This window comes from Pelmatolapia mariae, linkage group LG6 (genome assembly GCF_036321145.2).
Source record: "Pelmatolapia mariae isolate MD_Pm_ZW linkage group LG6, Pm_UMD_F_2, whole genome shotgun sequence".
Taxonomy (NCBI): domain Eukaryota; kingdom Metazoa; phylum Chordata; class Actinopteri; order Cichliformes; family Cichlidae; genus Pelmatolapia; species Pelmatolapia mariae.
The window spans coordinates 44,620,898-44,647,124 of record NC_086232.1 but is presented as its reverse complement, the minus strand read 5'-3'; the positions used below and the strand labels follow the sequence as shown (position 1 = coordinate 44,647,124).

The window sequence follows — 26,227 nt, the reverse complement described above, 5'->3', positions numbered from 1 at the left end:
ACCTGATCAAAGCAGGCTGATCGTGCTTATTGATCATTCAGGGACTTTATTGGTGTCGTTTCAAATGTACAAACTTTATTTAGTTTCTCATTAACAAACAGGAAGCGGACTCTTATTAGAGGTCACTTATGGAGGCGGAGCTTCACACAGCGTGGAGCTGAGAGCTAGTTTCGTTAGACTCACCTGCTAAGCATGATGAGGGCAAAGGTCACAGAAAATGGTGAGGAAGCCAACTATGTGCCTACAGGCTTTATTTTGAAAATCTTCAGGAAACGTCTCTCACTTGTTAAAGAGAGAAACCATCTTACATTCATCATTACACCTGGATCAGACTCCACCCCTTTCCACCTGTTCAAGGTAATCTCCCCAATTACAAGATGCTCCCCCGCCCCGCGCTCAGCGCAGATGGTGCAGGCCCGCTGAGCGCGCTCAGTAGGTAAAATAAAGACAGATGAATTCCAGGTTTCTTCGAGCTCAATGAAAGAAATGTTTATTCCCTTGTTTTTGTTTACATCATTAATAATGACATCACCACCATCACCATCTTCTTCATCAGGTCCACCTGAACCACTGCAGTACCTGTGTGGCTCCAGGCCAGTACCTGAGGGTCTCGTCCCTCTGAGGTCTGAGCTCAGAGATTTTCAGAATAAGAGCACATTTTTGTTTTACAGTCAGTCTCACTTCGAAGCAGTCGGAGCTTCCTGATTGGTCCATCACACATTTTTACTTTCTTCTGATCCAATCAGCTGTAGTGTTAACTCTGTCCCCTCCACAGCCTGTCCAATCAGCTGTCCCTGAACCCTCTGGAACTCCAGGCTGTCCAATCGCACAGAGGGCGTGTCCAGCATGGGGGCGTGTCCAACAGAATCCCTCTTGTATGTCTTCGGGGGGAGTTTGGGAACACTGTGACGTGGAGGCACAGGGGGGCCATCCAAGGTGAGGGGAGGGAGTGGGGGGAGGGGAGGAGAAGGCAGGGGTAATTTCCTGGAGGTGGGGGTGACAGGAGCAGGGAGAGGGAGTGGGGGTGAGGAGGACAATGTGGTGGGGGTGGAGCAAATGGCGGTTGGGCCAGAGATGTTGGGGGGGAAGAAAGCCTGAGGCAGGAGGTCACAGCGGGGACGACCCTGAGGGGGGGGCAGGAGGTGCAGAGGGGAGCTGAGGGGCTCTCGTGGAGGCAGGGAGGGGGGGCTGTCAGGCGGTGATGATGACAGTGAGGAGTAACGAGAGGGGAGGAGCTTACAGGTGGGCTGACGAGGTGGAATGGCGGGGGGGCTGTCCAGCTTTGACACCATCTGTGAGGGAGAAAGGGGGAGGGGTCAAACGTCACATTCAAATGAACCTTTATCAAGATTTATTTGAGAAGGCGCCGTCAGACAACAGCCCCGCCTCCTCTCACTACAGACCTTTGTTTACATTTACACCATAACAGGACGGCAACAGGTTGACACAGCAACAACTACACCCACAACAACAAGGTGGAGGCTACACATCTGGGCTGGAAAAGCCACAGAACCACAGGAAACGCTCCTCCGGGTCTACAAAGTAACGGCTTGAAGCTAAAAACAGGTTCTAAGAATTTGGTGGTTGCTGCTCTGTGATACACAAAGAACAGAAGGAACCCTGAAAAGTTCTCGCAGTCCAAAAGCTCCTCGGGCTAAAGCAAAGAGGGTACCTTGGAGGGGGAAGACTCAGCAGGAGCCGACTCCGGTCGTCTGCGGGGAGGAACAGGAGGAGGAATGGGAACATCCTCAGAAGCCCGACTGAAGCTCACCATGGAGGAGACCGAAGAGGACCCTGAAAGTTGCCAGACAGACACTGTTAGAACCAGGAGAACGAACAGGAGAACCACACAGCAGCCAGCAGCAGATTGGTTTGTTGCTCGTTAACTTTACGCTTTAAGTACTTCAGGGCTCCAGAGTGCGACCTAATTTCTCAATGTTGCGACTAAAAAAAGCTGTTCCAGTAAAAAACAAAAAATCTCAGCAACTCTGAAAGTCTCCATGTGGTTAACAACAGACACACATTATCCCCATATCGTGGTTTAAACCAATCAGAGATGGTCAGGGGCGGGACCTCTCTGGTTGGCTGTAATCCAGATATTCCTGTAGGCCTAGTGTGTATGTTTGAAAGTGTAGGTCCATAGAGAGAGGTGAGTAGGCAACAAAGGCTGTCACTTGGTGTTCGCTCGCTCTGTGGTAGAGTATCACTTCCTGTTCCTGCTCAAACACAGTGGTGTTTCTGAGTATCTTGTCTCCTTAGCAATTTAATTAAAAACTGTTAGATACATTCTTTTTCATAGTATAATCTTCACGTGCTTCATCTGAAGCACACTTTCTGTGTACTCACTACCTAATTTATAGCCAAAGTATTCACTCACTGTGTCTGTACTGTTTCGCTAGCTTAGCTTAGCTCGTAGCCGACTCGTTAGCACTATGGCTACTTCACCTGTCCCTGTTGCACTTTCCTGCTCATTGTGTCAGATGTTGAGCTACTCCTCGGCCTCCTTTAGCAGTAATGATACCTGTAACAAATGTAGCATATTTGCAGCTCTGGAGGCCAGGATTACTGAATTAGAGACTCGACTTCGCACCCTTTATTCACCCGTAGCTAGCCAGGCCCCTGTAGCTGGTGCGGCCGAAGATAGCGCAGGCCCCACTAGCTGTTCCCCGGCAGACCCCAAGCAGCTGGGGAAAGAGGGCGGCTGGGTGACGGTGAGGAGGAAGCATAGTCGTAAACAGAAGCCCCAGGTACACCACCAACCTGTTCATGTGTCTAACCGTTTTTCCCCACTCGGCGACACACCCGCCGGGGGTCAAACTCTGGTAATTGGTGATTCTGTTCTCAGACATGTGAAGCTAGAGACACCGGCAACCATAGTTAATTGTCTTCCAGGGGCCAGAGCAGGCGACACTGAAGGAAATTTAAAACTGCTGGCTAAGGGTAAACGTAAATACAGTAAGATCATAATTCACGTCGGCAGTAATGACACCCGGTTACGCCAATCGGAGGTCACTAAAATCAATATTGAATCGGTGTGTAACTTTGCCAAAACAATGTGGGGCTCTGTAGTTTTCTCTGGTCCCCTCCCCAATCAGACCAGGAGTGACATGTTTAGCCGCATGTTCTCCTTAAATTGCTGGCTGTCTGAGTGGTGTCCCAGAAACGATGTGGGCTTCATAGATAATTGGCAAACCTTCTGGAGGAAACCTGGTCTTGTTAGGAGAGACGGCATCCATCCCACTTTGGATGGAGCAGCTCTCATTTCTAGAAATATGGACGAATTTATTAAACCCCCCCAAAATATGACTATCCAGAGTTGGGACCAGGAAGCAGAGTTGCAGTCTTACACGCCTCTCTGCAGCTTCTCTCCTCCTGCTACCCCCCAAAAACCCATCTCCATTGAGACTGTGTCAGTTCCCAAACAGACAAAAAACAAACTAAAAACCAGCAACAAACAACTTAAACATAAAAAATCACAAAGAAAGAACAATACAGAATCCACATCTGAACCAAAGAGTAAAACAGTGAAATGTGGATTATTAAATATTAGGTCTCTCTCCTCCAAGTCTCTGTTAGTACATGACTTAATAATTGACCAACAAATCGATTTACTCTGCCTTACAGAAACCTGGTTGCAGCAGGATGATTATGTTAGTTTAAATGAATCAACACCCCCGAGTCATTCTAACTACCAGAAACCTCGACGCACAGGCCGAGGGGGCGGTGTGGCAGCAATTTTTCACACCAGCCTATTAATCAACCAAAGACCCAGACAGACTTTTAATTCATTTGAAAGCCTGATGCTTAGCCTTGTCCAACCCAGCTGTAAAACTCAGAAACCAGTCTTACTTGTTATCATCTATCGTCCACCTGGGCCTTACACAGAGTTTCTCTCTGATTTCTCAGACTTTTTATCTGATTTAGTGCTCAGCTCAGATAAAATAATTATTGTGGGTGATTTTAACATCCATGTAGATGCTAAAAATGACAGCCTCAACATTGCATTTAATCTGTTATTAGACTCAATTGGCTTCTCTCAAAATGTAAAAGAACCCACCCACCACTTTAATCACACTCTAGATCTTGTTTTAACATATGGCATAGAAACTGAACATTTAACAGTGTTTCCTGAAAACCCTCTGCTGTCTGATCATTTCCTGATAACATTTACATTTACAATGATTGATTACACAGCAGTGGAGAGTAGACTTTATCACAGTAGATGTCTTTCTGAAAGTGCTGTAACTAAGTTTAAGAATATAATCCACCCACTGTTATCATCTTCAATGCCCTGTACCAACATAGAGCAGAGCAGCTATCTGAACGCTACTCCAACAGAGGTCGATCATCTTATTAATAATTTTACCTCCTCACTACGTACGACTCTGGATACTGTAGCTCCTGTGAAAACTAAGGCCTCAAATCAGAAGTACCTGACTCCGTGGTATAATTCTCAAACACGTAGCCTAAAGCAGATAACTCGTAAGCTGGAGAGGAAATGGCGTGTCACAAATTTAGAGGATCATCATTTATCCTGGAGAAATAGTTTGCTGCTTTATAAGAAAGCCCTCCACAAAGCCAGAACATCTTACTATTCGTCACTGATTGAAGAAAATAAGAACAACCCCAGGTTTCTCTTCAGCACTGTAGCCAGGCTGACAAACAGTCAGAGCTCTGTTGAGCCAACCATCCCTTTAACGTTAACTAGTAATGACTTCATGAACTTCTTCAGAAATAAAATTTTAATCATTAGAGAAAAAATTACCAATAATCATCCCACAGATGTAATATTATCTACAGCTACTTTTAGTACCATTGATGTTAAGTTAGACTCTTTTTCTCCAATTGATCTTTCTGAGTTAACTTCAATAATTAATTCCTCCAAACCATCAACGTGTCTTTTAGACCCCATTCCTACAAAACTGCTCAAAGAAGTCCTGCCATTAATTAATTCTTCGATCTTAAATATCATCAACCTATCTCTAATAATCAGCTATGTACCACAGGCCTTCAAGCTGGCTGTAGTTAAACCTTTACTTAAAAAGCATCTCTAGACCCAGCAGTCTTAGCTAATTATAGGCCAATCTCCAACCTTCCTTTCATATCAAACATCCTTGAAAGAGTAGTTGTCAAACAGCTAACAGATCATCTGCAGAGGAATGGCTTATTTGAAGAGTTTCAGTCAGGTTTCAGAGCTCATCACAGCACAGAAACAGCTTTAGTGAAGGTTACAAATGATCTTCTTATGGCCTCTGACAGTGGACTCATCTCTGTGCTTGTCCTGCTAGACCTCAGTGCAGCGTTCGATACTGTTGACCATAATATCCTATTAGAGCGATTAGAGCACGCTGTAGGTATTACAGGTACTGCACTGCAGTGGTTTGTATCATATCTATCTAATAGACTCCAGTTTGTACATGTAAATGGAGAGTCCTCTTCACACACTAAGGTTAATTATGGAGTTCCACAGGGTTCAGTGCTAGGACCAATTCTGTTTACATTATACATGCTTCCCTTAGGCAGCATCATTAGAAGACATAGCATAAATTTTCACTGCTATGCAGATGACACCCAGCTCTATCTATCCATGAAGCCAGGTAACACACACCAATTAGTTAAACTGCAGGAATGTCTTAAAGACATAAAGACCTGGATGGCCGCTAACTTTCTGCTTCTTAATTCAGATCAAACTGAGGTTATTGTACTCGGCCCTGAAAATCTTAGAAATATGGTATCTAACCAGATTCTTACTCTGGATGGCATTACCTTGGCCTCCAGTAACACTGTGAGGAACCTTGGAGTCATTTTTGACCAGGACATGTCCTTCAACGCACATATTAAACAAATATGTAAGACTGCTTTCTTCCATTTGTGCAACATCTCTAAAATTAGAAATATCCTGTCTCAGAGTGACGCTGAAAAACTAGTTCATGCATTTATTACTTCCAGGCTGGACGACTGTAATTCATTATTATCAGGAAGTCCTAAAAAGTCCCTGAAAAGCCTTCAGTTAATCCAAAATGCTGCAGCAAGAGTCCTGACAGGGACTAGAAAGAGAGAACAGATTTCTCCTGTATTGGCTTCCCTTCATTGGCTCCCTGTTAAATCCAGAATTCAAAATCCTGCTGCTCACATACAAGGTCTTAAATAATCAGGCCCCATCTTATCTTAATGACCTTGTAGTACCATATCACCCTATTAGAGCACTTCGCTCTCACACTGCAGGCTTACTTGTTGTTCCTAGAGTATTTCAAAGTAGAATGGGAGGCAGAGCCTTCAGTTTTCAGGCCCCTCTTCTGTGGAACCAGCTTCCAGTTTGGATTCAGGAGACAGACACTATCTCTACTTTTAAGATTAGGCTTCAAACTTTCCTTTTTGCTAAAGCATATAGTTAGGGCTGGACCAGGTGACCCTGAATCCTCCCTTAGTTATGCTGCAATAGACGTAGGCTGCTGGGGGATTCCCATGATGTATTGAGTTTTTCCTTTCCAGCCACCTTTCTCACTCACTATGTGTTAATAGACCTCTCTGCATTGAATCATATCTGTTATTAATCTCTGTCTCTCTTCCACAGCATGTCTTTATCCTGTCTTCCTTCTCTTTCCCCAACCAATCACAGCAGATGGCCCCGCCCCTCCCTGAGCCTGGTTCTGCCGGAGGTTTCTTCCTGTTAAAAGGAAGTTTTTCCTTCCCACTGTCGCCAAAGTGCTTGTTCATAGGGGGTCATATGATTGTTGGGTTTTTCCTCTGTATCTATTATTGTACGATCTACTGTACAATATAAAGCGCCTTGAGGTGACTGCTGTTGTGATTTGGCGCTATATAAATAAAATTGAATTGAATTGAACAAAACTTCATTTCTGCTGTTTAATACCAAAGAAATTTAAACTTGTTAAAATGATACCAAATTGCAAAACGCTGTCTAATAAAACCTCTGTAACTTTACTCCGCTTCACTTCATGTTGATTCATGGTTTTCTTCTGTTTTTAATCTACTGCAGATATTTTAAGGTTATCTGCTATAAAAATCCAGGCCAGGAAAATCTCCTTCATGTTTTTCTGTTTTATTCTCAGTTACTTTGACACAAAGGCATCTGCTGTGATGCTCACACCTCCGATGAAGTCTCACATGTATCGGTACTGATAAATGATCAGAATTATAATATTTCTGACTGTCTGAGGAAAAATTTAATCGAATCGGGACCTTGTGAATCATATCGAATGGATTATAGAAATCAGTGATGATACCCAGCGCTAGTGAGCAGCCTAGGCCCGACAGAGGTGGATGTAGCTGTGGGTAATAAGAAAAGATGAAAAGATCTATTGACAGTGTTTTCATTAAGGCCTGATCCGTCTGAAACTCATAGCCAGTGCTCTGACACAGAGCCATCGATTGCTCAGCTTATGTCTAACACCGGTCCGGAGACGGCATCAGATAATGAGCCACATACGATGGACTCCGAGCCAGAGCCCACTGAGAGTAAAAGGAGGAATGCGTATACTTTTGGAAAAGAGCGGCTTGACCAGTTTCCCTGGCTAAGATTCAGTGAAGCTGATAACATGATGCACTGCATTCACTGTTGCGAGTGTGGAGAGACCGTGGCCGGCAATACTGCATTTGTGACTGCTTCCAATACGTTTCAAAGTGAAACGCTGAAAAAGCACCGTGTATCCAGAGAACACATTATAAGCTGCGATAAACGCCCAGCGTCCCCTCTCCCCACTGCCTTTCAGCAGCAAACAGGTCATCAGAGCAGGCCGACATGATGATGAAGTTTAACATTGGCACCCTTTAGCAATACTGTAGGCAAAGCACTTTAAGCACAAGCACCTTTTCAGGAACTTATCTTTCTTGCAGAAATGTGCTCCAAATAAAGAACTTTGTGTTGACAAGATTGATAGTTAATCATTTACAAATCAATATTGTCTGTATGGACAGCAGTTGGAACATGTAGCGGGGTTAAGCGATGCGGTTGAAAAACTTGGGTGCACCTAAAGAAAACAAGTTAGGCACACCAGTGTAACCACGGCAACAAGTTGGTCTAGAGCCCTGTACTTTATTCAAAAGTTAGAATTTCTTAAAAAACAAAAATAAAAGTAAGATCATCCGTCCAGTGCAGCAGTCTAAACAGACACTGACCAGTCATCTCTCCAGGGTTTACCTGGGGACTGAAACCTCACCTAGGACAGGTAAACTGACTCCTTTCAATGTGGAGGACCTCTAAAGCTGACCCCAGAAGCTCATTTCTGCTTCATGTTTTTCTGTGTTTTATCCTCAGTTACTTTGAACCAAGGGCATCTGCTGTGATGCTTACACCTCTGATGAAGCGTCAGCTTTCTTTTTATAGATATAAAAATATGGATATGTGCTGATAAATGATCAGAATTATGATATTTCTGACTGTCTGAGGCAAAACTCCACAGATTCAAATAGAATCGAATCGATTCTAGAAATCAGTGACGATACCCAGCCCTACTCAGGATGCTGTGGAGGTGGTAGATGAAGACAGCTGTCCCAGGCCTGCCTGCCATGTTACCCTCAGCTGATTGAGGAGCTTTCCAACCTTCCCTTCAGGATTCACTGTGACTGTGTGCATGGAAGAACAGCAGACAGGGCACTCATCCAAGCATGTCAGGTACTCAAAGACGAGTCCTGTTCCAGCGAACAGGTACAGAACCAGGAAGGTACGAGTGGAAGTGAACTCAGGTGAGCCAGACGGTACATCTCACCCTCGTCCCCAAAAACAGTTTACACAGCCTGAGAGCAGTCTGCCAAGACCTCGGCCATCATTTGCTGCCTGAACCATGAGACGCTGGAGTCCAACTGTATCCAGATGGAAAATGGACTCAGTCTTTTTACAGCACGCCTCTTTCACTTTGTTCTGGCATTCACACTCCGATGGATGTGTCAGAGAGCAACTTAGTATCTTGGAAGGATATTTGGCACGCAGCCTGGAGCAGCCTGGAGCAGCCAGGGATCGAACCACCAACCTTGGATTAGTAGATGACCTGCGCTACCTCCCCCACCTTACAGAACCCTCCGTCCCCAAGGGTGATGTTCCTCATCCCCAAACTGGGAACATTCCCAGTTTACGCAGCCCAACATCAGCCTGCCAACGCATCAAACTACAACTGCTGCCCGAACCACGAGACGCCAGAGTCCGAGCGAGCCGCCGGATCAGAACTCACTGAACATTTTCTTTTTAGATTCCCTTCTTTCATCTCGGCCGGTGCAGAGACAGTAAAACAACAACAGCTGCCAGCTGACGGTTTCTATGGAGACAAACTAATACCATGGGTGTGATATCATGCACAGGTGAGACACAACAGGAAGTCTAATCAACATCCTCTATACCAATGAGTAATCAACAACAATGCAACAGAAACCTGAAACAGACTGAGACAGGTGAGAGACAGACAGGTGTGATGTGTGGGGCGCAGGTGAGCTATGGAGCAGGCGTACGGAGAGTCAGGAAGGTCATACTAACGTGGGCCGTGCGGCAGAGACACCACAGCAAAGATGCTGTCGCAGGCTGCAGGTGAAGAGGAGAAACACTGTGAGGAAGGGAGAGGAGGAAGAGGAGTGGTGACATCATCCTGCAGAGAGGAGGCGCGATGCTGGAGGCGAGCGTGAGGAGAGGAGGCGCGATGCTAGAGGAGAGTGCGAGGAAAGGAGGCGCGATAGTAGAGGAGGCGCGATGGTGGAGGCGAGATGGTGGGGAGGAGCACAAGGAGAGGAGGGGCGATGCTGGAGGAGAGCGCGAGGAAAGGAGGCGCGATAGTAGAGGAGGCGCGATGGTGGAGGCGAGATGGTGGGGAGGAGCACAAGGAGAGGAGGCGCGATGCTGGAGGCGAGCGCGAGGAAAGGAGGCGCAATGCTGGAGGAGAGCGCAATGGTGGAGGCAAAATGGTGGGGAGGAGCACGAGGAGAGGTGGCGCGATGGTGGGGAGGAGCACGAGGAGAGGTGGCGCGATGGTGGGGAGGAGCACGAGGAGAGGTGGCGCGATGGTGGGGAGGAGCACGAGGAGAGGTGGCGCGATGCTGGAGGCGCAATAGTAGAGGAGAGCACGAGGAGAGGAGGCGCGATGCTGGAGGCGAGCGTGAGGAGAGGAGGCGCGATGCTGGAGGCGAGCGCGAGGAAAGGAGGCGCGATAGTAGAGGAGAGCACGAGGAGAGGAGGTGCGATGCTGGAGGCGAGCGCGAGGAAAGGAGGCGCGATAGTAGAGGAGAGCGCGATGGTGGAGGCGAGATGGTGGAGGCGAGATGGTGGGGAGGAGCACAAGGAGAGGAGGGGCGATGCTGGAGGGGAGAGCGAGGAGAGGAGGCGCGATGCTGGAGGAGAGCGCGAGGAAAGGAGGCGCGATAGTAGAGGAGGCGCGATGGTGGAGGCGAGATGGTGGGGAGGAGCACAAGGAGAGGAGGCGCGATGCTGGAGGCGAGCGCGAGGAAAGGAGGCGCAATGCTGGAGGAGAGCGCAATGGTGGAGGCAAAATGGTGGGGAGGAGCACGAGGAGAGGTGGCGCGATGGTGGGGAGGAGCACGAGGAGAGGTGGCGCGATGGTGGGGAGGAGCACGAGGAGAGGTGGCGCGATGCTGGAGGCGCAATAGTAGAGGAGAGCACGAGGAGAGGAGGCGCGATGCTGGAGGCGAGCGTGAGGAGAGGAGGCGCGATGCTGGAGGCGAGCGCGAGGAAAGGAGGCGCGATAGTAGAGGAGAGCACGAGGAGAGGAGGTGCGATGCTGGAGGCGAGCGCGAGGAAAGGAGGCGCGATAGTAGAGGAGAGCGCGATGGTGGAGGCGAGATGGTGGAGGCGAGATGGTGGGGAGGAGCACAAGGAGAGGAGGGGCGATGCTGGAGGGGAGAGCGAGGAGAGGAGGCGCGATGCTGGAGGAGAGCGCGAGGAAAGGAGGCGCGATAGTAGAGGAGGCGCGATGGTGGAGGCGAGATGGTGGGGAGGAGCACAAGGAGAGGAGGCGCGATGCTGGAGGCGAGCGCGAGGAAAGGAGGCGCAATGCTGGAGGAGAGCGCAATGGTGGAGGCAAAATGGTGGGGAGGAGCACGAGGAGAGGTGGCGCGATGGTGGGGAGGAGCACGAGGAGAGGTGGCGCGATGGTGGGGAGGAGCACGAGGAGAGGTGGCGCGATGCTGGAGGCGCAATAGTAGAGGAGAGCACGAGGAGAGGAGGCGCGATGCTGGAGGCGAGCGTGAGGAGAGGAGGCGCGATGCTAGAGGAGAGCACGAGGAGAGGAGGCGCGATGCTAGAGGAGAGCACGAGGAGAGGAGGCGCGATGCTGGAGGCGAGCGCGAGGAGTGGAGGCGCGATGCTGGAGGCGAGCGCGAGGAGTGGAGGCGCGATGCTGGAGGCGAGCGCGAGGAGAGGAGGCGCGATGCTGGAGGCGAGCGTGAGGAGAGGAGGCGCGATGCTGGAGGCGAGGAGGCGCAATAGTAGAGGAGAGCACGAGGACAGGTGGCGCGATGCTGGAGGTGAGCGCGAGGAAAGGAGGCGCAATGCTGGAGGAGAGCGCAAGGAGAGGAGGCACGATGCTGGAGGCGAGCGTGAGGAAAGGAGGCGCGATAGTAGAGGAGAGCACGAGGACAGGTGGCGCGATGCTGGAGGTGAGCGCGAGGAGAGGAGGCGCGATGGTGGAGGCGAGCGTAAGGACACGCACGGAGAACGTCCTGAAGCGCAACACGAGGGCGGAGCGCAGGTTGTCGCCACCTCGTTAAGACTAAGAGGCTTACTTTGTGTCTGATTGATCCTGCTGCTGGCGTGACCTGTTAGTGCCTCACAGGTGGACACGCAGCCAACAGGAAGCCACAGTTCCAACCCAAAGACAGCCAATAGGGTTGGGTGGTCACATGTGGTTCTATAATATCAGTGGGAAGGCTCAGTGTCAGTGTGAGTGGGCGGGTCTTACTGGAGTGGAATGGGCTGCTGGGTCCTTGCGGCGAGTCGAACACGCTGCCCACATCTGTGGAGCTGGAGGCGGCGGAGGCAGGGGGCGGGGTCAGGGGGGTACGGGGAGAGTTGGGGGCAGAGGCCGGCGTCCCCTCGGACTCGCTGTCCGGGATGCGGCTGTAGCTGATCTTCCTGGGCTCGTTCTGCAGCGGCGTCGGATGTCTCATGGTGCCGGGTCGGGCCGAAGTGGGTCGGATCCCCGGAGACTTCAGAGGATAGGTGTACTTCTTCGCCTGCAGCAGGTGAGTTGGTTAGTGTCATACACGTCATACGTAATGCAACACGTAACATGACAAGGTGCCGCCACGCTTGTACTTACAAATCGAGGAGCCGATCGGAGCTGGCGAGGTTCGATCTCCAGAGACTTGTGGAAGAGATAATCACTGAAGTCCTTCTCCGACAGGTCGCCCATTGGGTTCAGGTTCTCGAAGAACTTCTGCTCCACAAACACAAAACAGATACACGTCAACAACAAACGACCACGCTCCAACCGCTGCTCCAACCACACGTCATTGGCCCCCTGTTAAATCCAGAATTCAAAATCCTGCTGCTCACATACAAGGTCTTAAATAATCAGGCCCCATCTTATCTTAATGACCTTGTAGTACCATATCACCCTATTAGAGCACTTCGCTCTCACACTGCAGGCTTACTTGTTGTTCCTAGAGTATTTAAAAGTAGAATGGGAGGCAGAGCCTTCAGTTTTCAGGCCCCTCTTCTGTGGAACCAGCTTCCAGTTTGGATTCAGGAGACAGACACTATCTCTACTTTTAAGATTAGGCTTCAAACTTTCCTTTTTGCTAAAGCATATAGTTAGGGCTGGACCAGGTGACCCTGAATCCTCCCTTAGTTATGCTGCAATAGGTGTAGGCTGCTGGGGGATTCCCATGATGCATCGAGTTTTTCCTTTCCAGTCACCTTTCTCACTCACTATGTGTTAACAGACCTCTCTGCTGAATCATACTTGTTATTAATCTCTGTCTCTCTTCCACAGCATGTCTTTATCCTGTCTTCCTTCTCTCACCCCAACCAATCACAGCAGATGGCCCCGCCCCTCCCTGAGCCTGGTTCTGCTGGAGGTTTCTTCCTGTTAAAAGGGAGTTTTTCCTTCCCACTGTCGCCAAAGTGCTTGCTCATAGGGGGTCATATGATTGTTGGGTTGTGTCTGTTTTCTACTGTATGATTGGAGGGTCTACCTTGAGGCGACTGTAGTTGTGATTTATATAAATGAACACCAGAACAAGCAGCCAATAATTTATTTACATTTGACTCGGTCATCACCAGCTCACCATATCTCCCTTTCTGTAACCTGATTGTACTTCGCACGTTTGTGGTGACACACGTTTGTTGTTCTTTTTGTGTGTGTGTGTGTGTGTGTGTGAACAGAAGGTGAGGGGGTGTGTCCTCACTCTGATGTCGCCCTCCACCCGCAGACAGTACGGCTGGTTCTGGTACTGCTGGATCTCTCCGGTGATCTCGGCCACTTTCCGTCTCTTGCTGAAGTTGATCAGATCTTTGCCGTGTCTGTGCAGGAAGTCGGGGTTTCCCTCCTCCGTTTTCAGGATGTTGGTCAGGTAGATTCCTGTCACACACACACACACACAGTTATTTGACCTTCGAGCTGCAGTTATCCGTTAGAGATCGGTGAGAATTGAATCATTGATAAATTGATTGACTGATAATCCCGAGGGAAATCATACCAAAGAAGGGGACGCAGGGGGGGTTGATGGAGCGCAGTTTAGCCAGGTACTTCTTGTAGTGGTCCTCGCTGAGCTCATGAGCGTCCTCCAGGATTTTTCTCTGACGACTCGGAATTTGCTGCAACCATAAACCGACATTTCTTCTTCTTCAAACACATGATGACGCTCACATTCTCTGTCAGCAGATTAAACTCAGATCCTTCTGGTGTCAATGACGTTCGTGGTCATTATTACCTCAAAGGTGTGATCCAGTCTGTACACGGGTGCAGAGTTCATGGCGCTGACGACCTCTAGGACGCCATTGAAATTGTTGAGCTCCTGAAACACCTGCAGGATTTCGATGATCCGGGAAAAGACAGCGACGCGTTCCTCCAGGTTCTCCGTCTCTACGATACACCTGCAGAGAAAGTACAGCTGACATCAGCCTGACTTACTTGTGGAGTTTAGTTACCGCACACTAAACCCCGCCCCCCAGTGATGCCAAAGTAAGGCTTACTTTTCAAACCACAGGGTGAGGTTGGTGGTGTGTCGGATCATCCGTAACAGGTTGGGCGAGTGGATCTCTTTGTCTTCTTTGGTCCAGACGCTGCCGACCAGCTCAGACGGTTGCACCGCCCTGCAGATGGAGGTCAGTGGTTAGATAGCAGTGGGACAGGTGTCAGACTGGTGCAAGACAGGCGCAGGGCGGCATGTTACCTGTAAAAGTCAGACTCGAGCAGGGTGAGCTGGCGGGCGATTTCGATGGGGTGCAGGGTCATAAGGTCGAAGTGCTCAGCGTCTCCGGGTTTGCAGATGTGCCATTCGATGGGAGGAGGGGAATTCTGGAAGGTGATGCTGTGACTGGGCACGCTCACCTGGACCTGCTTCTTCCTCTGGATGATCTTGGTGATTGACTCCACCCACTTCTTCATCGCCTTACCTGCAACACATGACATAATTTCCTTGCTACAGCTGTTACACATTTGCACTGACTAGAAGCTCTTATGTTTTCATATTCAATTTTATCTTGTAAGAAAATAATAGCTGACCTTTTTAAAACTCAGATTTTTGAAAAATCATTATCGTCGGCACCTTTCTGAACACCTGCATGTACCTTTGACTGAAGCAATGAAGTCCTCCATCTCGCTCAGAAGGAGAGGGTCTCTCTCAAAATCATAGAAGTGATGTTCGACCCAGTGGCGACAAACATTCAACACTCTGCAGGAGGACGAGGAGGACGAGGACATTACTAAATTAAAGTCACATCAGACTTTTTCGATTTATTCCAAACTCGAGTGTAAACAAAACTCAGAACGGGTGTGAGCAGGTGTGACTCTTGTAGCAGGAGGAGCGCTCCCTACCTGAGCTGAACAGGTTGGACAAACTCTTTCCGGAAGCGTTTGAGTTCAGCGCTGGGTGGCTGCTCTCCTCCCTCCGTCTGATTGGCGTCGGCCGGCTTTGGCTCCGGGATCTCAAACCTGAAAACATCAACATCACAGAGCTGAGAGCAGAAGCACACCTGTTGAGATCCACAGGTGTGCTTCTGCTGCAACCTCCCCACAGTCCACAAGGGGGCAGGAATATCGTCAAATTTCAGCCCATTGAAAGATGGTTTCCATTCCCAAAATGGAGAAAACTGGAACCATTAACAGAAGACCTCTGCTCCTCCTCCTCTGCCCTGCTCCTCTGCCCTGCTCCTCACTCTTTATTTGCTCCGATTGTCTGTGAAGGTTCTCAGTCCTCCAGGTCATCGTCGTCTAGGGAGCTCAGAAAGAAAAGCATCTGGACTTCTTTGGGGGGTTTTTAAGATTTAATTTAATTATTACATTTTAAAAACAAAAGCTCTTACAGAGTAATTATGGCACAAAGTAAATATCTACAACTCGTTACAATACGGTAAGTTATTGTGACTGCAGGAACACACTTAGGTGTATATTCTTGTATCCATGCCATTCAAGGATAATGTCATCTGGACTTCTTTGAGTTCCTTGAAGACGTTTCATCCCAGAAGCTTCTTCAGTTCTGAGACCAGATGGTGGAGTCCCAGATTTAAGCCCTATGGGAGTGTCCCCCAAGAGGGTCCTGGACCCCCTATTGATCCTCCCCTAATCACACGAGCATCCAGGTCATCGTAGACCCCTAACCCCTGCGAGGTGGTGTCAGGTGAACCCGCTGTGAAACCTAGCCCCACCCTATCATGTGACTTACTGAGGTCAGATGGCCCAGGAAGTGGGCGTTAAGTCATCTGGGAAGGATCTCAGACTGGATTATAGATGGCAGACCGTTGGTGTGGTAAGCCCCGCCCTCTGTTCAAAGATGGTCGCACACGGTGGACATAGATGCTTCTTTCACTCCAAAACAAGAAAAAAGAGGAGTGAAAGAAGCATCTATGTCCACTTCTTCGTCTTTCCACACTCACACCTGTTTTCACACCTTGGCTCATGTGATCAGGCAGATGATCAATCGGGGGTCCAGGACCCTCTTGGGGGACACTCCCATAGGGCTTAAATCTGGGACTCCACCATCTGGTCTCAGAACTGAAGAAGCTTCTGGGATGAAACATCTTCAAGGAACTTAAACAAGTCCAGACGCTTTTCTGTCCAAGCTCCTTCAATGTGCTCCGATTGGTTCTCCACACTCATATGAAATTGCGTGTAAACAATATGTGTTGCTAGGCAACCAGACACGACCTGAGGTGTAAATATGAGCCGTCTGCTGTATATATGGTTCTATTTGTTTAAATGATAGATAAACCCAATAACACACGAGACGACGGGGCTTTAATGAAACCGCTGTGTGAGAGCAGGCGTTCTGATTGGTCACTGTGCCTGGCAGGTGAGCTCACCTCTCTATGAGCAGGTCCAGCAGCTCCCGAGGTTTGCAGAATGATCTGTAGGTGGTCAGAAAAGTCCGGACGAAGTTTGGATCTGAAGGAAAAAATACGAGCTGATCAGTGAGGGATCAGATCAATCAGCCTCGAGGGCCGGTGTCCTGCAGCTTTTAGATCTCACCCTGGGTCGACACACCTGAATCACATGATTAGTTCATTAGCAGGCCTCTGGAGAATAAGGATGGGTATCGTTTAGGTTTTATCTGATACCGGTGCCAAACCGGTACTTTTGAAACGGTGCCGGTGCTTAAACGGTGCTCGAACCGGTGCTTAAAGAATGGAGAACACAAACTTTGTCCAAAAGCCTCTCATGTTCAGCTGTTTTTTTGTAAAAAGATAACAATGTTAGCCTTTTCTGCAGCTATAGGGCATATATGGTATCACTCTTGGCTGGAAGCAGTGCTTAAACAATGAAAAAACACAAACTTTGTCCAAAAACCTCTCAAGTTTAGCTGTTTCCCACTTTTTCTTTGGTCATTTTAGCCTTGTTGGCCAGGGTGAAGGGAGCATCTGCCATCAAACAAGAAGACAGCCGCATGTAACTACGACGGTGTTTGCTAGTTCACCTTACATGCATTAATGTAATAACGTGGTTAGCCTACTCAACGTAAATTACACACGAACAACATTAAGCTACTCACGCAGAGAAGAACGGCTGCTGCTGCCATCATCATCCGTCATCATTTCTGCTACACTGGCAGGGCTAGGGGCCAGGACTCTACTCTTCGGGTTCTTGGGGTATGTTGCTAACTCGGTGCATTTCTCGGCTTTTAAAAAAACGCTATGCGTCGCCAGGTTCGTCGCCACATTCGAGGAGTTACCTCCTTTGCACAGTATCACCTTAAAGCACTTGTTGCAGGCTGCTGTTTGCATCTTTTGCTGTGAAGTACAGCCAGACTTTTGACCGCTTCGCCTTGGGCATTTTTAATCTGTAGCTCTGCTCTAAAAGAACGTACATACCTGGGCCCGCCTACTATCCTTGCAAAGGTAAAATGATTGGCTAGAATCCAAAGTGTATGACATCTCAGGGAAAAAAAGCACCGAAATGTGCGCTGCTTTTTGGTCTGGTTACTACCGTTTATGTCACCGGATACCGGTACCCATCCCTACTGGAGAACTTGGAGGTCATTTAGCCGTTTAAATCAGCTGACATGTCTAAAACCTGCAGGACACCGGCGGTGCCCACATCGCCCCCAAGTCTCACCTCGTCGCCACGAGAGCGTTGAAACTCAAGCTACAGGTCAGGAAGCTAAAACAGCAGCAGTACGGCATCTCACCTGTGTGACATCACGCCTCACCTGCGTACATGTGGAAGGTGAGTCTCTCGATCAGCTTCAGGACAGTCCCCGCCTTGATGATGGGAATGCCGGACTTGGACTGGACGTTCTCCTCGAACACGACGTTCTCCTCAGAGTCGGGCTCGGCGAAGCGGTACACCTCGGCGCCCGGGAGCCTCATCTGCTCCTCCTTCTCCTCCTGCAGCATGGCGGTGTCCAGCATGCGCTCCAGCGTGCTGCGGTACTGCAGCGAGATCAGCGCCGCCATCCAGCCGTTCTTCTCCTCTGCAGACTTGGCAGCGAACACCACACTGTTGCCGTCTTTCAGGATGATCTCGAAGGCGTGGCGGTACTCGCCCTCCTTGTCATCTTTGTCGTTGATCTGAACTTTGCGCATGAAGAACTTTTCTTTGAGGCGGTACTCCGCGGTAGAACTGGCACCAGGCAGTCGCGGCGGGCCATGATTAGACTTGCAGCAGATCATCAGGCCGTCGAACAGGAAGATGTGGCGTTCGTGTTTGGCGCCGACGCGGGTCAAGGTACCCTCCATGATGAACTCATTGCAGCACTGGCCGATGTCCTTCCCCTCCCAGCCATCGATGTTCTTTTGGATCTCGTTCATCTTCTTGATGGCGAGGTGCTTACCCTTCATCTGGTGGCAGTAGAAACGGCACGCCGACTCGCTGCACGCCGCCACACAGGAGCGAGAATATGGAGAAGAAGAAGAAGAGTTAGTGAGGAGGATGGAGAGAGCCAGAGGGGGCGGGTCTCTGTGTGATTTCAGTGAGAAACACATTTAAGGAAATCATGGGACTTTCACAATAAAAGCAGCAGCTGTATAGCAGCTCTTGAAGTTATGAGCTGAGGTCAGAGTTACACGTTTCACTTCCTGTCAGCTGCTGCTTTCTTCCTGTGCGTCACACAGACATACGTGATCAACATTTTTGATCAGCTACAGATTGCTAAATTATTGGAAGTTAGTTGCTAACAGAGCTGCTCACTCATCATTGGGTTGGTTTCTAGACGCACATGTGACGTCAGGGTGAGTGCCGATTGGCTGAGGAGGTCAGGCTTTGTACAAACCAGCAAAGCTGCAGCAACAACAGGAAGTGAGGTCACAGCAGGCCGACTCGGACCTCAGCTGGGACAAACCGCCACGCTGTGCAGAGACACAGTGACATCGTCATTAATGAGCACGTGTATTATCAATGGCAGTACTGGGTTTCTGATCAACGTGTGAAAAACACAAATGTGATGTCATCGGGGTGTGAACCCTGCAGGCGTGAGAAAGCAGCGCTGATCAGATGCATTGATGACTCTGCAGATCGATTGGACGACCTGAGAGTGGACGGACTGCTGCTTTATTCGCTGAGCCTGTTGTTCCTGCGAGCTGCTCACTAATCACATTATAGCCTAAACCCCTGAGGTATGTGGAGGCGGGGCTTCACCGGGCTGCACCAGCACCTCGACCACATTTACTTCCCTCGCCCAGGGCCTGCCTCCAACACCAGGCGTTTACCTACCTACTGATATTTATCTGCCCCTACCAGTGACCATCAGTATAACTCTGAACCCATCGGCCAGCACCGACCTTCATCATTGGCTTTTATGCATCTCTACCCTGCGTCACCCTCTCTACCCCACGCCATCCACCTGCCGCCATCCACCTGCCTTTGGTCATTCATTACCAGCCTTATCTGCACGATTTGTGCAAGGATCCATCCAGCTGTGACTTTCAGCTTTAATAAGACGTTTAACAAAAGTAGTGCATTAAAAAACGGAGTAATGAGCGCCTCACCTGAGCACCAAGCACGTCACCCAGTTAGCTCTGAACATGGCAGCAAGTGCTAAACTGGCGATGACTAAAACCTGACACCTGCACTTCAGTCTCAGCGGGACGGATTTAAAAATCTGTTGTTCAGAGTTATGAAACACATCTTTGTCTAACCAGCGATGAATCCAACTGCACCACCAGTTCTATCTCCCTCCACCCGCCTCACAGGCTGATATAAATCTTTTCCAGTTTGTTCCTCTGTGAGCTACAGCAGCTCTTCTCTAACTCGTGAGTGAGGAGATGGAGGACGGCGGTCTGCGCTGTATTCAGGTCAGTTTATCAGCCAGACAGGTGGTGCTCAGCCACAGAGGGAAACACCTCCACCTCCTCAGAGTTAGGGTGGAATGAAAACTTCTGTGCTCTGACCAATCAGAAACGGAGATTCGGACGCCGTGTCCTCCAGGCTATGGAGAAGAGGGAGCATGCGGCATGCAGTTCTAAGCAGCATCCCTGCTGGTGGGCGGGGCATCAGTTTAACCACACCTCCATTACATTTCTCTTTTCATCATTTCTTCTGAGCCTGATGCTGAACGCCCCTCGTCTCAAACTTAAAACCAACCAATCCCCTCGTTAGCATCGACCGCTACAAACAAAAACACTAACAGGTCGTATCTGAGCCACTGCTTTTCTCCAGTTTACCTCCATCGCTCTTTGTCTACCACCATCACGCCTGCAGGAAAACACAGAGAGAACAAAGAGAGGTCACCTACGTCCTCATGTCCGCCTGCCAGTCATCCGACCGTGGGTCCTCCGCCCGCTCGTTCGTCGTTCGGTGTAATAAAACAGAAACTTTACTGAGCGGGCGGCAGCAGCAGCTTTTCCCCCCTCTCTCTCTCTGAGCTCTTTTCTTTCTAACAGAGAACAATAAGCTGCCCTCGCGCTTACGCCACTTCCTCCAAACACCGCCACCCCCCCCCCACCGGCGACCCTAACGAACCCTCCCCTCCCCATCCTGCTCTATTTTGGTCCAAAGGGAAACGCAGAGGATGGGCGGAGTCCCACCCACAGTGTTTGTGCAGAGTGCGAGCTGCTGCCGAGTGCCAGGCAGTTACAGCTGAACTCGGCCGGTTCTGGTTCTGTCCTGGTTCCGCTCGGAGATCTCACACTCAGGTGTGAAGGCTGACTCTTTGCCATGAACAGGTAAAGGAGCAGTCCTCGTGTGGTCTACACGCCTGACGCTGAATATTAGTTATCGATGAACAGGTAAAGATCAATAACCTGCTGTCGGTCACGAGGTTCTTATTATCATTTCTATTCACGCCCTCTGCCCGTCCATCGGGCACGTGTGTGTCTGTGTGCGTGCAGGTGTGCGTACCTGAGCCTCCTCTTTGCCAGGCTCCTGGAGCAGATCCTCTCCATGCTGCTCTGCAGGTTGAGCAGAGCCGTGATGGCCTGTTTCAGACACTCTTTATCCTCGTCATCCTGACTCTTCTCCTCCAGTTGCTGTGGAAACAGAGGGGGGAGGGGCTAACTACCTCCATCAGACAGAGAACCAAGAACAAAACCTGTGCTGTCCAATCAGAGTCCAGGACCCCCTCTGCCCCCCTGTGAGCCCTCAGCTGTGAAATAATCTGCACTACATGACTGGAGGCATTTCAGAGATTTGCCCTCAGAGGGGCAAAGCCTCTTACGGCCGCAGTGGAAAGTCCCAGACCTGGACCGGCTCCACGGGAGACTGGTGTGTGCCATCACCGCACCTGACTGGGTTCACCTGGGACCAGTTTCATGTGCTCAGCCACTGCTGGCCTGCAGGGAACGCTCTGTGGCAGGATACTGCCACGTCATAAGGCGGTGCTATGACCAGGTGTGATACAGGTATAGTGCGTGTATAAGGCAGGTGAGTTACAGGTGCGTTACAGGTGCACTTGTGTGTTGAATCTCGAGCCCTCTGCATCGCCTCTGTTGATCTCTGCGGGTGGAAGCGTGCAGAAACGTGCAGCGGGATTTAACACACACGTACAAACGTCACTGTCAGGAGACTCACCTTGAGGATCTCGAACAGGTGCAGGCAGTGGTAAACAGGTGTGAGCAGCAGCCTGGGCAGAACGTACTGAACAGCCTCTTTAAAGCCCTCGCAGATGGACTGCAGACAGACAGACAGACGCTTTATCATCAGCGGTCACGTGACCCACCGCACACGCCGATCTCTATCAACATGTTGCACACCTGAGCAGAGGTTCGTGTCACATGAAAATCAGCTGACGGTGCACCCGCTCGTCTGTTTTTCTTATGACATCAGAGGAAAGGTGGCTCTGACTGTGAAAGCGCGCTCATTGGCTAACGACTTGTGATTGATAAGTCGTTAGCCAACGAATGTGCAGGAAACACTACAGGCTTTATTTTTTTATTTAACTGATCCCAGAACCTCAGAGCAAAGAGGTCAAAGGTCAGAAAGGTCTGCTTTCACCTTCTCTGACAGAACCATTATAATCAGAGTACTGGCCTCACCTGCAGGTGGAAGGAAGCTCCAGGTTTGGACACCTGGCTGAGGAAGTGTTCATGGAAGCCAGAGCGCAGGATGTCCTGGGCGTACGTCTCATAGGGGTCGAAAGCCAACTCCTGCCAATCAAAGCTCACGTCATTCTAAAGCAGACGACCGATCGATCAAAAGATCAATCGCACAGGCGTACAGACCTCAGCCAGGTCCTCGAAGCAGCTCCCCACCAGAGGATGAGGACTTCCCTCACCGGTCATCTCCACCGTGTCCTCGATCAGACCCAGCAGCTTCACCGTCACCTCGTGGATATCCAGGATCCGACTGAAGATGCTCTCCACATCCTGCAATCAATCAGAGACTCATCAATTACACCAACTTAAGAATGTCACGGATCAAACACATCATCGTCACTCACAACAGTGTACAGATCTCATTTATCACCAATCACCAGACCAGTTAGTGATGTCACCGGTGGACATACGTGCTGGGAGAAGAGCATGGAGTTGGAGTTGAAGGGCTCCCTGAACACCCTGATGATCAGGTTGAGCTGCCTCAGGTACTGCCGACAGTCTGCCATGAAGCTCTTCACCAGCTCGTAGTAACTCTGCTCCTCATTGGCTGATGGCTCCTCATCCATTAGCGGGAAGCCACTGATGTCCTCCTCGTCCTGGTGAAACATGTTCATCAACACCTGCACAGCAACACACAGACCTACAGGTGAGACACGCAGAGTTTAAAGGTTCCTCCAAACCATGAGACGGACTGAGCGGCTGCACGGTGTGGAGCTTTCACGTGGACTGTGTTGTATTTTGCTGTGTGCGTGTGCGTGTGCGACCTTGTCGGCACACATGGCCACGGTGATATCCTGCTGGGAGATCTCATAGTGTCGAATGTTCCTCACGTAATTTCCTGCCAGCTTCAGGATGTCCGCAGAGATGTACTCCAGGACGGCGATCATGTACACGGACACCTGGTGGTCGATCTTATAGCCCAGCACCTCCTAAAGCACAGCACTGTGGTGAACACACTCAAGGCACCATGGGAAATGTGTGTAAGCCATATGATGAAGAAGTGTACCTTGAGCAGGGGATGGATCTTATCAACAGGCAGCGCCAGCGGGTTCCTCCTCCTCCTCTTCTCAATGGCGCTCTGAGCATCACTGAGTGCCCACTTATCGATCGGGTGAGGAAAAGTCTTCTGCACGCGCTCCTGGAGAGAAAAACGGGCGGGTTCAGGACACGAAGCGGACTCAGGTAGCCTGCACACCTGGGCTGGGCCGATGTGAACCAAACAACACCTGATCTGAGCAGGGCTGTGCGATACGACGCAATGACAACATCTTTCATATTATACACTATCGTTTGTTTCATGGTGACGCAAAATCCACTGTTTATGGATGCGGGCACAGAGAATCCCAGCATGACCAGTTTAGACGAGGCAGAACCAGGTAGCTCCAAACAGACGGACCAGTCCACACAAATCCAGGACCTTATTCCTACACGAGGGCCGCCTCTGTTGCACGGACACGGTTTGGTTATGAAACGTCTGACACGGACCAGAAAGTTCTGGCACAAACCGGCGCCCACCTCAGACTCAAACAGCACAAAGCTCTTCTCAGGTGACAGAGAGTGGAGAGAGTTTACGGACGAGAAGCAACAAAGAGCCGTCCGGTGCTCCAAACCAACCTGAGACTCAAACGCTAGAGCGGGCGTTTCCCCGCAGCACGCCGTGTAAGAAAGACTCACAAAGACAACGGCGGCCGTTACGACTTCTATCTAAAAATAGATGGTTTCATGCATTGGTCAGAACACTCCGCTGAAAATGCCTCACACCGGTCGAGTTACAGAAAAAGCACATTTAGTGACATATAAGGTTATCGGGAGATAACCGGGTCATATCGCACGGCCCTAGATCTGATGTGGTTTCTGGGTTGAAGCCATGGGTATAGTTGATCACACGGCACAGCACACCTGTCCTGTGCTCTGAGTGGATAAAGGGAGCCAATAACCCGAGGTTATTCTGTCCGTCACGGCTCGGTTACTGACGGGTCTCTTGATTCAACTTATTTATATAATCACAGCAACAGTCGCCCGAAAGCGCTTTACGCTGTAAGGTAAAGAGCAGTACAGAGAAAACTCTCTGTGAGCTGACGGTGGGAAGGAAAACAGGAAGAAACCTGCCTAACGATAAGCTCCGTCTGGCTTCACAAAAGTGGATTTTACAAACTGGAGACTCTGACTGCACTCGGGCGTTTCTGGAGAACTGCCTCCTGTCCTAAATCCTTGATGTCATCCAAGAACCTGAGTCACATCCATGATTCAGACGCTGTGCTGTGGACGATGAGGAAAAACAAAGGAGCGCCATGACGACGTGACGGGTCCACTGAGCAAAGAAGAGGAGCGCGATGAAGATGAAGTTAGTGCCATCAACACTTCAGGAGACGTGGGCTGAAACGGTGCGTTCTATTACTCAGGTTCAGCTCAGGTAACGGCACCTGTGCGGAGATCAACCCTCGGTGTTCACACCTGCTCGGCAACAATCACAAGGAACCGGGACGACGAGTATCGGTCACAGTACTGACGAGTACTGGTATCGACAGGTAGTACTGACTTACATCCTTACACCTGTCCAGGTGTGCAGCGCAGCCAGTCGGCAGCTGTGCTTTTCACTAGACCGTCTGCTGCTTGGTCACATGTCCAGCACTTACACGACATCATGTCCTGTCACATGATGCAGCCTGAGGGATCAGGTGACCTCTGTGAGCGCGATCAACAGATGGCACGTGTCACCAAACACGAACACACACAGGATGTGAGTCTGAGGAGCGGTCAGGGGTAAAAGGTCAAAGGTCAGGGGTCAAAGGTTAAATATCAGGGATCGGGTTGAGGTTTAAAACGCCAACAGCGTGGCGTTTTGTTTTTTTTCCCAGACAGCACCTCGTTACGTCATCGCAGCCGCCGATCCCACCTCGGCCTCACAGTGATGTCATCATCAGGAACTCATGTGATTGGCTGTTCAGCTGCTTCCAGCTGACTTCTGACGCAAACATCAAAACTTTATTTAAATGTTAAAAATGACAGTAAACACAGAAAGAACCTGGTGTGCATTATCGTTAGCGTGCGTCCGTCTCACCTCAACATCCTGGCACGTGCGCGGCTGAGCCTGACACAGCATACTGAGCAGCTGCAGGATCAGCTCCTCCACGTACTGCAGCGCCTCCTGCTGGGACACCAGGTTAGGATGCACCTGGTTCAGTACCTGAACACACACACAGATCAGTCATAGCGTCACTGATAGCTCGTGGCTTCCTGACAGCTACTAATAAATATGCTGGGCAGCTCATGAATGCGAAGTTCACAAACGTCTCAGCGGTTACAGATTTTAGATATTTAAGTTTGGAAGGACGAGACATTTGAAATCAGGAATTCAGGTCATAAATGCAGAAGAAGCTGCTGAATGTGATCGGAACTGGACATCATCATTATTATTATTATTATTATTGTTATTATTATTATTACCTTCCAACATAAACATCTTGATGCATTCTCAATCATCCAGGAAAGTAAATCTCCAAAAGTTGAATCTGTTCATCTGGACGTAGCGTTTTGATTACCATTGTTCCTTCAGTGGGCTGGTTTCAGTCATTATGCAAATGTACTGTTTATAAGATTGAAACCTGCAGTCAGCTGAGACTGAAGAAGTCACCTGGATGATGATGAAACGTTTCTCCCACAAAACGCTACGTCCAGATGAACAGATTCAACTTTTGGAGACTTCCAACAAGTTTAACCAAAAGGCATTTCCAGTGGAAACTGGCCGACATATCCTCAGCATAACCATGTATAATGTCCACAAAATTTAAAAAGAGGTTATACACACACAATACGGTAATATTATGTTGAAGCACAGTACGTATCACTCCGCGAGGCTCCTGCCTACGATAGCCGTAATGCTCCGACAATCCATCAAGCAGTGCGGCTTCGTAGCTTAGCAAAGTCGTACTGAAACATTTGACAGATTTTCGAGCACCGTGTACACAAAATCATTTCGAGGTCAGTAAACACAACCAGAGTTCATACATAAGGCACACGGGGTTATAAGGGGCACTGTCGATTTTCAGAAAAATCAAAGGATTTTAAGTGTGCCGTATT

The 26,227-nt window shown here is 49.5% G+C and overlaps 2 protein-coding genes across 5 annotated transcripts in view; one reads left to right on the top strand and one right to left on the bottom strand.

Moving 5' to 3' along the window:
- The window catches only part of zgc:110222 (uncharacterized protein LOC550336 homolog), a 102,089-nt gene that overhangs the window by 1,652 nt on the left and 74,210 nt on the right, over positions 1-26,227 (top strand). The window lies entirely within an intron of this gene.
- The window catches only part of LOC134629658 (son of sevenless homolog 1-like), a 29,527-nt gene continuing 3,362 nt past the window's right edge, over positions 63-26,227 (bottom strand). The window contains exons 1-23 of one of the 4 annotated variants that reach the window (XM_063477175.1): positions 25,209-25,302; positions 25,013-25,130; positions 23,154-23,285; positions 22,912-23,076; positions 22,558-22,767; positions 22,274-22,417; positions 22,088-22,198; positions 21,624-21,722; positions 20,955-21,082; positions 17,827-18,488; positions 16,484-16,565; positions 15,000-15,116; positions 14,753-14,856; positions 14,356-14,578; positions 14,156-14,275; positions 13,894-14,056; positions 13,660-13,777; positions 13,369-13,541; positions 12,279-12,395; positions 11,919-12,192; positions 9,488-9,532; positions 1,673-1,794; positions 64-1,292 (exon numbers count right to left, since the gene is read on the bottom strand). In XM_063477175.1, the coding sequence (XP_063333245.1) occupies positions 714-1,292; positions 1,673-1,794; positions 9,488-9,532; positions 11,919-12,192; positions 12,279-12,395; positions 13,369-13,541; positions 13,660-13,777; positions 13,894-14,056; positions 14,156-14,275; positions 14,356-14,578; positions 14,753-14,856; positions 15,000-15,116; positions 16,484-16,565; positions 17,827-18,488; positions 20,955-21,082; positions 21,624-21,722; positions 22,088-22,198; positions 22,274-22,417; positions 22,558-22,767; positions 22,912-23,034 (3,714 nt within the window). In that variant the 5' untranslated portion in view covers positions 23,035-23,076; positions 23,154-23,285; positions 25,013-25,130; positions 25,209-25,302 and the 3' untranslated portion in view covers positions 64-713. Of the gene's footprint in view, positions 1,293-1,672; positions 1,795-9,487; positions 9,533-11,918; positions 12,193-12,278; positions 12,396-13,368; positions 13,542-13,659; positions 13,778-13,893; positions 14,057-14,155; positions 14,276-14,355; positions 14,579-14,752; positions 14,857-14,999; positions 15,117-16,483; positions 16,566-17,826; positions 18,489-20,954; positions 21,083-21,623; positions 21,723-22,087; positions 22,199-22,273; positions 22,418-22,557; positions 22,768-22,911; positions 23,077-23,153; positions 23,286-25,012; positions 25,131-25,208; positions 25,335-26,227 lie in introns of those variants that run through there. The other 3 variants (XM_063477174.1, XM_063477172.1, XM_063477173.1) reach the window with 3 other exon arrangements.